The 11,889-nt window shown below is 35.3% G+C and overlaps 1 protein-coding gene across 1 annotated transcript in view; it reads right to left on the reverse strand.

Moving 5' to 3' along the window:
• Positions 1 to 3,587: 3,587 nt before the first annotated feature.
• SPOPL (speckle type BTB/POZ protein like) overlaps positions 3,588 to 11,889 on the reverse strand; it is a 21,707-nt gene continuing 13,405 nt past the window's right edge. The window contains exons 8-10 of the mRNA XM_085320971.1: positions 10,173 to 10,315; positions 10,032 to 10,085; positions 3,588 to 7,835 (exon numbers count right to left, since the gene is read on the reverse strand). Of these exons, the coding sequence (XP_085177097.1) occupies positions 7,691 to 7,835; positions 10,032 to 10,085; positions 10,173 to 10,315 (342 nt within the window). The 3' untranslated portion in view covers positions 3,588 to 7,690. The remainder of the gene's footprint in view (positions 7,836 to 10,031; positions 10,086 to 10,172; positions 10,316 to 11,889) is intronic.

The raw sequence follows: 11,889 nt of genomic DNA on the forward strand, positions 1-11,889 counted from the left end.
AAGACTGAAGCCTGAATATGCAAATTTTAAGAATGTATTAATTATCATTAGTCACTCCTTCACAAAGATTAGAACTAATTGAAGAAATAATTTAGGAAAATTGAAGTACATGACAGAAAGCATTAAGATTCATTAAGTTTCAATTCTCTGGTCTGTCAGCTTGTCAAACATAAATGTTTGCTATTCTAGCATTACTGGTAAAACACTTCATATTTTCCTAACATACAGTTTAACCCTTCTTATACTCTGCTCTGAAATTAACCAGATCTGACATGATTATTTTCTATTTAAAACAGAAAATAAAAGCTGCATCTCCCTTCTTTAATCAGGAGAACTAAACTTGCTGAAAGTCTATTATAAAGCATTTGAGACTTGAATAAATGAGATAATTTATATTATTTGAAAGATGCCAGCACACATTCTTGGAAAAAACCCAAGACATTTGAAGAGAAAGGTACATTCAGAAAAACATCTGTGTTGTTCTGTATCTACCTTTCATAAGTTCACCTTACCCAGAAAAGCCAGCAAGTAAGCAACAGTYCTAGGTATTGTTTCCTTAACAGCTAAGGACATTCCAGTGTTAACAAGTTAACAGCAAAGAGACAGCATAGAAGCCATCTTATAGATAAAAAGACTTTGTTACATCTGTGATCAAAATCAAAACTCCTAAATCAAACAGCACTGGTCAACTCCAGCTGCCCTTTCCAGCAGCCATCAGCTAGCCTTAGTGACCATATTCTGGGCATGCTTCCCCACATCCCAGTCAGCTGCAGGCAAAAAGMAGCAAAGACATTTTTATGTCCACGTATTTGTTGTTCTGGGATTCCCTTTCAGGAATAAACACATCTACAAGATATAACAGGGACAAGATGCAAAAATAGTATTTAAAAACAAAAAAMCCCATGAAAACTACAAAAACACATATTGTGTGGGCTCTATGRAGAGCATTACAGCTCTTAATTTGGGACAGCAAAAAAAAACCCTAGAAAGTCCTTGCCAACCACAACCAGCAGATACTATAGCTGCATACTTCAGTAGCAGGYAACTTTAGAATATCAAAGCTTGATAAACTTAACCTAGTTAGGTTAGAAAATTATGTGTACATAATACATAAAATTAAAGGTTATAGAAAGCTACCAACTTCAGATTGAAACATTTAAATGATTTACTTGGCAATAAGGTCAAAATATAGGATTTAAGCCTTCCATGCGTCACAAAAGTCAAACTACTAGAATTTTTTGCATATGCTTCAAAATTTATCTTTATTAACAGAAATAGCTATCTATACAGTGAGAGACGTGGGAAGCCAAAAACTAGAACTGCTTAAAATGCGGCATAAATTGCCTCCMTTCTGATCAGTGATGCTGAGTTTGATATAGCATAATTTATTTTCTACATGAGTATCACTGCCAACACATGAAACATGCATAAGTTTGGGAAAGCACAGATTTTCACTTATTATATACATGCCCTTGATTGAAATACAGTACCTGTATAAAAACACTGCTATGCTCCACAGTCTACTAAGAATGCAAGACAAAAATATTAGTGTCAAGAAATATTTTCAAGGGAAAACAAATCCTCTCTACCTTTAGAAGATCACCACATGTAGCTACTGCTATTAGGGTAATCTCCTTCAAACTACTTTGAGAACTCAAAGCAAATCTGGGTAAGTTACTTTGGAAGAAAAGGTCAAGCAAATGCTGCAAAATTATTCCCCCGCCAATCTCAAATCACAAACCCATTTCTGCCATTTATACTTGATTTATGAGTAACCCAATTTTTTCCTTAAGCATGAATTTCATATACTGTTTCAAAGACAACTTATTTGACAACCACTGAAAAGCCATCTCTAATCAAGAGCACCCATGAACTTTCACAGCTGAGTTTTTTTTTTTTTTTTTTTTTTTTTTTTGGTGGCAGTGGTTGTAGTGGAGAAAGGAAGTCTTTTGCATCATAGGTCTAAACTGCTTCATTCAACTGCTGCACTTGTTTCTTCCAGTTTCCTCTGAGAGGACAAAGAGTAAATCTTCAAAACAGACAATTCAATACGAATACAATACTCYAGGCAGGAAGTGCAAATTACTCGGAAGTTTGGAGAATGATGAACAGTTAAAAATGCTACAATTTTAACTGCAATTAATAGTATCTCTATTACTATACAACCACAATATAAAGTGCAAAGTAATTTATGTATAATGCAAATGGTTGTATTTACTTAGTGCATATATTTAAGTATACACTGAAATAAGTAAATTATTTACTATATASTGTATTTTTAGTACAATTTACTTAATAAACATGACAAAATTCAGTGGAATATAATTGTGTAATACTCTCACTTAAACAGTACTTGTAATAGAAGCCATCTAAAATATAGAAAAATGCCAGTATTAAAGGTTATATTCTTCTGCATAAACATAACTTACCTTACTGAAATCTTGATTAAATTAAAAGTCATTTAGGTAGGAGCTCAACACATATCACATTTTTTTACTTATGAATTTATGACTTCAGAAAGACTAAGGACAAAAACACAGCCTTTTAAGAAAAAAAAAGACTTAAGTTTAATATTCCCTTTACATAAAAGTTGGGGCTCATTTCAGGAATCGGGACTAGCATAAATAAAACAAAACCATTCACTATGCTAACCAATCAAGTTTACAAGTAAAGATACCATATGCAGTTGTTGACATGAGCTCCWTGAGGAACTTGAACTAATTAAGCTGAATCATTGTGGAGTAACTTTTTGGGAATATATTTTGGGAAAATGCAGGGAATTGTGTGTACCTACACATAAAAATGGTGAAATTCTGTGCTGAAACACCCAAGATAGTGCTGGTAAGAGCAGCTGTGCTGCTGTAAAGTGCTTGTTACCCAAGCCACCTTAGGCATAATTACAGGTGTGCCCTATTCTAGCAGTACACTAGGTATGATAAGGTGGGCATTTGGGTCTGCTCTAACAGCCTGAGCCACTCCAGYCCCATCCCCCCAAAATAACTTACCCTGACATTATCCTTTTCTGGAGTTCTGTTTCCTGAAGTGTCTGCTTCCAAATTCAAATAGAGCAGCATACGAACAGTTCTATACATTTTTGCAAAATATCTATAAACATATTAACTTACCTCAGCTACCCATACAGGTTACTCTCAGATAGCAGTTCCCCCATATCAAGTGGGAGCTGACATTGTACGGGCGCATTATCAACCTGCAGTCAGTGACAGGAAAAAARGACAGTTCCACGGCAGGGAAGAAAAAACCTCTTGGAAACCACGAGACTCGTGGATAAAGCCTTCGTTACCACAGAACCAACTCTCCTTCCTACACAGTCCATGTAAGCAGTCATTTCCCAGGGAGAGAGGTTCTAAGCTACTCACAGCTCTTTACTTGAAAGCATAAAAATGGAAAAATAACTAAGTGGAGATAAGAGCAGGACTGCAATATGATCCTACCCAACAAGATTTCCAAAAGGACAGCAGTATATTTTACAYTTGGCTGATACACAGTGCTGCTAAAATATCTCTTCCTCAAAAGAGAGGAGCAAAGCTACTTCAAACAGAAGAAAAAATATACAAGCCACAGACACATTCTGCATAAGTAACAACTTTATTGTAACTTGATGTGCTGAAATGCAAAAATATTTTCAGCAACAAGGTACAAAAAGTATTTCACCATTAACATCAGCTGATAAAAAAAGGCTGGATGGTTYGATACAACTGTTTACACATCTGAATTCTCTTAATCATTTCCACCCCAAAACAGGTCTAAATCATTTCACTGGTTTAATTTCTAAAACAGGACTCATTTATTTTAAGCCTTCAAAAACCAGGTTACAAATATGATTAAGTTCATTGCAAAACACTTAAAATGTGAATTCCCTTTACAAATGCAGTCCATTTACTGTGAGCAGAAGCCAAGTTAGGAGATCAAGTCAGTGTCTTGCTAGCTAACAAGCTAAGCTCTCTCCTAAATATGCTAGCAATACCAAATAGAGAACAGTTAACAACATTCCATTTGTCAATTATCAAAACAGAAAAAAAAATCAATTAAGATTAGGAATTTCAACCAACCGTAAAAATCTGGCAAAGTTTAACATTAGTTCAGGCAGCAATATTTCACTTTTGCAATCCACTGTCTTTTTATAAAACAATTTCAAATACTGCACAAAGCTTTTTTCCTCCCAAAGATAAACCTTTCAATAAAGATTTAAAAGGAACAATCTCCACATAGCATTTCTATTGACACTTTGTGTAGAAGTCAATTTTACACTAAATGATATTTAGAAAAGCATCAGTACTTAAGTAACTTACACAGCTAACTTTCTGTTCATGATTAGCACATTTTGACATACACTCAGCTTTTAACAACAAATATTTCCACATTTTTCAAAAAAGATACCATTATGCAATTTGTATCTGTGAAGTTTTTCCACATTTCATTTTGTAGTTTCTACCTCAGTGAAACTGAATTTAGGAAGAAAGAAAGAATCAACATATGACAGAGCTCAAATCAATACTCCGTAACTTTTCTGCTTCAACTGTGTATCAAACAGCATTCTTCACCTTTAAAAATACCTTTTAAAAAGATCTTGTATTCTCTTAAATCTTCCTTTCATTGCAATAGTATCCTAAAAAAGGCACAATGTGTTCATACTTCTGCATGCAGTAAATGGACTAGTAAATAAGGATTATTTCTTGAAGTATCTTCCACCTAAAACATCTCCTTAGGAGAGGTGCAAGCGGAGGAAAAAAAAATACATAAAAGTAACAGCTTTTAACAGCAAACCGAGTCCTTATTTTTAGAAAGCCATTCTTAACAAAAACACTGCACAGTCATACACACACACGCACACACAGAACACATGCAGGGTTCTCCCCAGAAGAGTGTGGAAGCAGTGGTTCACATGTATCTGAGGGAGTAGTGTTGGCAAGCCAAAAATATGGCACCTTCATAAGTTATATTCCTGATCGTTATATAAGCTAAGAAGCCCCCCCCTAAGATTTCCGCCTGAAAAAAATGTCCATTGTATCAGTTTCGTATCTGCTGCACTTAAAACTGACAACTGAGAAGGGCAAGCTCTTGAGATGCAGGGAATAAAAACAAGCCACTGAATCTGAAAGAGAGGGTTATTACCAGCTACCTCAYTCCAGTGAGAACACTGCATGTAGTTAATTAAAGAATAAAGAGGCGAATAATTAGTGCACTCACTTAAGAATACAGCAACTGTTTTACCTTTTTCTTAAGAGCTGACAAAACTTTAAAATATACATAATAAATAAAACTAAACCTAAACAGATCAATTATCATTATTTTCTGTTAGTGTAATGTATGGTATACACTGCTTGACTTGAAAAGTGGACACTCTACAATGTAGATAATRTTACAGCACAGTGTTTGACATTTTTTGGTACAAAGTGTGCTATTTAAGCTTCTATTTAAAAAAAGTCTTCATAACATCCTTAAGCTTTCCATTAGATTACTGTATGTTGTTACTTTAGAACAAGCTGAACTGGACAATTATTACAGTATTAAATATTCAAGTCACTTCATAGGTTAGCGCTGCATGTTTTAACAGTGATGGGTATGAGGATATATAGTCCTAATGCATTACACAGTGCAGCAAAAACATCACTATTTTGGAGGGAACAATTACCTTTATGTCTTATTATGAAGAATGTTTATGAGTCCTAATTTTAGATAAATATTTAAAAATTGATAAAAGGATAAATCTCTAAATATATAATTTGATGCCTTATGTACTATTAAAGTTTCCGATTTTACACTTTATCCATAAAGATTTAGTTAGAACATAAGAAGAAAATGCATTTAGAGGTTATTTTATTCTTAGAAATTGGAGTGGGCATTTTTTCCAATTTGCCTTTGCTAATGGATGACTACATGCCAAGGTATAAAACTATATTCTCTTTCCTCTAAAAATGCCTTTAGGAGTAATTCTGATGAATCTTAATGAAATGAGGATGGAGAGAGGTTTCAAGATAGTAAACAATCTGAGATTCCTCCTCCCTCCTTCCGTATAAMTTTTTTTAAAATAGGCAAACTAAAATCTTTATCCAAGTATGTTTCATAAATTAAGTGAGATCTCCTCCCATTCCCCACTGTTAAACCCAAGTCTTCCCAAAGAACAAACATAGCATATTATCACCATTACAGTAAACTCAATGTAATAACTCAGGAAACATTTAGAGTGTGCACTACTGCAGACTTTTCCTCCCAAACGTAAACAAAGCTATCAAACACTGAGGATGTTGGTATTAAAGCTAAGATTCATATAATAAAGAACTGGCCCATGACAAGCAGTTTACAAATGTTTCATCCTTTTCACATTATGCAGAATTTCAATACCATCCACAATGCTAGTACAATAACTGAAATGCAAGATTGAGCAAGTCTCTGCTTGCAAATATCATCTGACATTTCGGGGAAATACTCCTCTTGACATGTAGGTAACTTCCTTAGATGTGAATGGAAGCTGTACACATCAAGATGAGAAAAATCCTTCTTCCAAAGTTTTTACCATTCACGTGTCTTTTTCAAATAAAGAAAATATTCAGTTACTTAAATATGAAAGCTTGCAATAGTCACCTTCAGCTGAGTCTTAAAAGACATGCCTTTCCTTTTTGTTATAACAAAACTAAATCCCATGTGGCTGTGGGTATCTTAAAATGTATCTAAAAAAGTTAAGCCACAATTACCTGTACCTCATTAATTCATCAAAAGCAAAATATATATGTACCACACAACATACAAAAGTTACACATTAAAAGTGCATATTCAGAATCCATTTGGCCCATTTCTTCAATTTACATTTGGTCATTCTATGCATCCTTTACTTTTCCATGTAACCATACATGTGGGATATATTTTTTTCCATCTACAATACTATTATGTCTTCACATTGAACACTTCACTTCTTGTTCAGTTCTGCATTAAATGTAAACTAGTGATGGACCATAAAGAAACACAAGCAAGAGGTTTATTCTGTGTTTCTTTTTACCATTTGGACAGCTTTGACACACACAAAATAAGCATTACAAACTGTAATGAAAATACACTTCTGGGCCAAACCATTGCATATTTGCCCCCACAATGAAAAATAAATATGTTCAAAGCAGTATATTGCCATAAATAGCCTGTAGGCATTCTCTGAAGGTAAACAGGCTCTCCCTATATTTAGCACTTGTCTAGGAAACATTATGTGCCTCCAGTTCAAGTGCCTTCATTGAGAGGCTAGTTAAAACCTTCCAGTTAGCACAGGACCAAACTATAAGTCTTTTTTTTTTTTTTGAAAATAATGGAAGATCCCTTTCAAAAATTAATCTTCAGTTATCAACTTTACTGCATTATGGAGCTAGTGCAATCCTGCAAAGCCTAGTCAAAAAGACAAGGCACATTAAAAAAATAATTAAAAAAAGAAAAAAAATCAAGATACATTAGACTATATGGACTAGAGAGTCATTGAAGATAATTTAAGGCCTCTCAGTGAATTAATCAGTCTAATTTAAAGCTGAGGATTAAACCATAAATTATCCATCTGAAAAGCAAACAATAGGCTTTTTCAGCTTCTGTTCTGTGGACAAGGATAACAAAAATTCTTGTTATGGTTTGTGAAAACACCTCTGGACATGGAGGAGTAGAGTCAATTCACTTTCTCTAAAGTTCATGGAAGATTTCATGACTGTTTTAGCCGTTTGCGTGGAATGCCAAACTGTGGACACTGTGCAGATGCTAGTGCACGAAAGGCCTCTGCTACTAAGTGAGGGTGAGAGTGGATCATGGACTTCCAGCCTGCTGTTTCCATTATGTCTGTTGCTTGGCTGAAAACAGAAGTATTAAGAATAGTCACACAACTTCATAAATCAAATGCACAAAGTGGAAAAGAGCAGGCAAGGCAGGATGACTGCAGAACAGCAGCTGAACAGCATAAGACAGCAAGCTTTCTAAATGCCAGTAACATGATRCCATTGGGAAAAAGTGGCAAATCTCATTTTGAATATATTAATATCACCACACATAGGACATAACACACTTTTCTTCTTCATACAAGCAAGATCTCAGCTGCAGAATGGAGTTCAATTCTTGGCACTGCGTAAGACTACCACCTTGAAATTGCTCAAGAAAAATAAGAATGGAAAGAGGAGACTAGGAAACATGACTACAAGAAAATTGGAAGAAAACAGGGGTTACTGTAGTCAAGAGAAAAATAAAGCAAGACATGACAATGTGCATGCACAGATTTTGTTATAAAGAACATGCTCAATCCGAGGGAAAAGGATGGATGACAACATAAATCTGCTGAATCTGCACGAAAAACATTTTAATTTGTATACTAGGAAGAGTTATGAAGGCAGATTAGCCATGCATACTGCATAACCTTCTCTGAGACCTTGCAGTATAAGGAATATCAGTGAAGGACAATTTGAGGATATTAGATCTTGCTTCAGTACAAGATCACGAACTATATTCAGAATGGCTGTCAATGGCTTTTTTGGATGTGAACCATTAAAATTTTAATTGATACAGAAGCAACAACAGATTTCAGTAAGTACCACATCCAGGAGGTCAAAATGATGCATTTACACACTCACTCTCTCTCTCTCTCTCTCTCTCTCTCTCTCTCTCTCTCTCTGTGTGTGTGTGTGTATTTACTTTTTCTGGAGTAATACAGAATAAAAGCACAAAATTCACTGTGCACAAGAATATTACACTGTGGGATGCACACCATATTGACAATGAGGATATATTCGTTTGGAACCAACAGTTTATGCACTGATCCCAAATTGCCCTGTATTTTCAGACTTTCATGAAGGTCGTACTGTTTCAGGAGCACAGTCAAGCTTACAAGCTAGCAGTTGACCCCTAAACTATATGATCTCTCAAAAACCTTTCCCAGATTTCTAAGAGAAGCCTTTAATTTTATGATACAAGTAAGTCCCTTGAGAAACAGCTYCAAAGTTCTGACTCCCTTGTTGCCAGAATTAAGCCAGGTCCTCTCAAATTGTTTCARCTAAAGTACCTATAATAAATCAGAGAAATAAAGATGACCAGCATCTTTATTTCCAATTATCCAAGACAGAAGTCAACTCAGTAAGTTCCAAATCATTTGGAACACAATGCATCAACTAGTCTACACTGCTATGTACTCTCTCTCACTTTATTACCCTTCTTAACTGCTGTTTTACTATTTCTCTGCCACCACTCTTCCTTTTCAATGTATACTCATTAATTAGGTCTGTCAAGACCTCAGAGTGTTYAGAAAAAATACCAGATATATCTGGTATATCTTAAAGCACCTAGTATAAAACAGATTAACTTTTCTGGAGATTCTGATGGCAAGAAGCAAATACTCTGCCACCCTTTTACCATGTTTCAGACTAGCATTGTCTGTCTCCTACTGCATAATTCACGCAAGTTGTTCTTAGTTTATGCTGCAGTCAAGATGGGCAGCTCTGCCCTCAGGCTACAGTTTCAGCCACATACTCTAAACCTATTTCTAGTATGGGTATTAGCACTTACACAGTCAGCCAGATCAGAGGGACCTGACTGACTAGCTGTGTGGCCACAAGAGTGCCAGGGCTAGCATGTGGGAAGGTACACAAGCATGCCCCCACAGCTGAAAAGAGCAACTGCCCTGCTCTCTTCGGCAATACTGCAGGTGCAGATTGATCTAAGCAAGTCTTGAAACCACACCTGAGCTGCCACTTCTCCAAGCACAAACCTGATTAGTGAAGAGAATACTTTCCCTTATAAAGTCTGCTGCCACATCCTCACAGCACTGGTACGTCCTCCAGTGAGGAACAAAACTAGCTACCAYTGTCTCACACCAGAGGGCAGATAACCCCTCATTTCATCTAAAGGTAAATTCACAATCAAAACTGGGGAAGCATCTACTAAATCCTACTTTACTCACAATCAGTGACTCACCTCAATACTCTGGAAACAGTAACACTTCTTAAGATCTATAATCTACTTGTCAGTGTTTGTACATAATGCAGTGAAGTAGGGAAACTTACTTGCTATTCCAGTTTTTCCCATCTTTACACCCAAGTTGTCTAAGAACACTGCACCTGTAAYGGAGAGAATTGTGCAAATATTGAGAAGGTATGCAAAGAATAGACATCAAATGTATTCACCACCTCATAAATACTACTTGCCTGTTAATAAAATCTATTGCTTGTGCTTTTAACTGTTCAGCGCTGTGCAAATCTGCGAGGATAAGAATGTCAGCAACATTTTCTACCGAGAGGCTACTACAGAGTGCTTCCTCACACATGACCTTCAGCCGTTCCAGTGCATACTGCCAAAAGAAAAAACTACACTAATCATTCTTCAAACTTATTCTTTCTATTGTTATCTCTATAGACAGTATAAAAAGCAATTCCAGTCATGAAAATGCCCATTGCTTCTCAAGCTTAGGATCACTGTGCTTCCAAACAGGTAATTCAAAATACAATACATTGCATCTAAGAATCCTCAGATGATAAAATGTGGACTAAGTTAGACAAACTGATAGACTGTGTTACTGAGAGAACTTTTAATAAAATAAAAATAACTCATTTGGACACTTTTACTTCTCCTTCCTTACCAAACTCAAGGAAAGCTAAGAAAAGGCACAGACACTTTAGTCAAAGCCACAATCAGATGGATTGATAACTTAAAGTGAAGAGCAAGAAGTTACACAATAGAAAGTTTCATGACACTATCAAGGCAACATTTCTTAATCTGTTTGAAACTGACTTGTTCTAAGTTATCCTTCCCATCCCTGATTTAGTTTCTCCCATATCTTGACACAGTCTACCAAAAAAAAGATGCAAAATGATTATATTCTCATGATATTATACTTCGCATGAATAAACAGCGCTTTTTTTTTTTTTTTAAGATATCCTACACTGAACAGGTTTCATTCAGCTATATGCATTTCTACTATGATCTTTTCAATTCCACTTAATTTAACACTCTTCAGACAGTTTAAGTCTGAAAAGAATTCTGGAAGCATAAATGGCATGCATATATATATATATATATTTTCATATATTCAAGTTGTCCTTCATACATTTGTATTAGCAACTGTTCCATACAAAGAAACACCACAGAAAAAAGTTAAATTCTTGGGCTAACACCTATGTTCTAGACCTATGCATTTTTACTTCCATTTTATCATTACACCACATCAGGATACTTCCATTTAGCGTATATAAACATCCATTAAATTTGTACCTACCAAGTAATACAGTGTAATTCCTTTGGTAATATGCAGAATAGTCCTTTTTAGATAATTATTTCACATTCAGAAGGAACAGCAGAAAGTTTCTAGCAGCTCTTAATTGTTACAATAAGCTATAGGGATCTCCTGCCTCACTATCTTTATTCCCTGCTACTGCAGATAATCACATGCTTCACATTACTCTCCGTGTTTATCAATTACAACTAAATAAAAGCCAGTATTAATAAAACAACATTATATCTTCTTCCCACTTGAGTGTGCTGAAAATTGTCGAAATATAATCAGCTTTGGAAGATGAGATGCTGGCAATGAAGTGTGAAAAGAGTAACACTAATAAGCCACCAAAGCGAGGACAAAGACAGCTCAGGAGATTTTAAAAAAAAAAACAACAAAAAAAAAACCAAACAAAAAACCAAAAAAAAAACACACCCCACACCATTAAACTATTTAATCATTTCTTGAAATTAGCTGCTGAGACTTACATCATGATTTTAGGGATATATTTGCTCAATCAATTTAGAAATTGCTAAGGTAGTTTAAGAAATTGCCATACTATCAGCTAGAGATTCTTAGCCTCCCTTCAGTAGAGTCTTCTTAAGCTACTTTAGATATTGGAAAAATAAGCTGGCAGCTGCACAGAAAGCAAA

The sequence above is a fragment of the Rhea americana genome, unplaced genomic scaffold (genome assembly GCF_003343005.1).
Source record: "Rhea americana isolate MKP2758 unplaced genomic scaffold, rheAme1 scaffold_67, whole genome shotgun sequence".
Taxonomy (NCBI): domain Eukaryota; kingdom Metazoa; phylum Chordata; class Aves; order Rheiformes; family Rheidae; genus Rhea; species Rhea americana.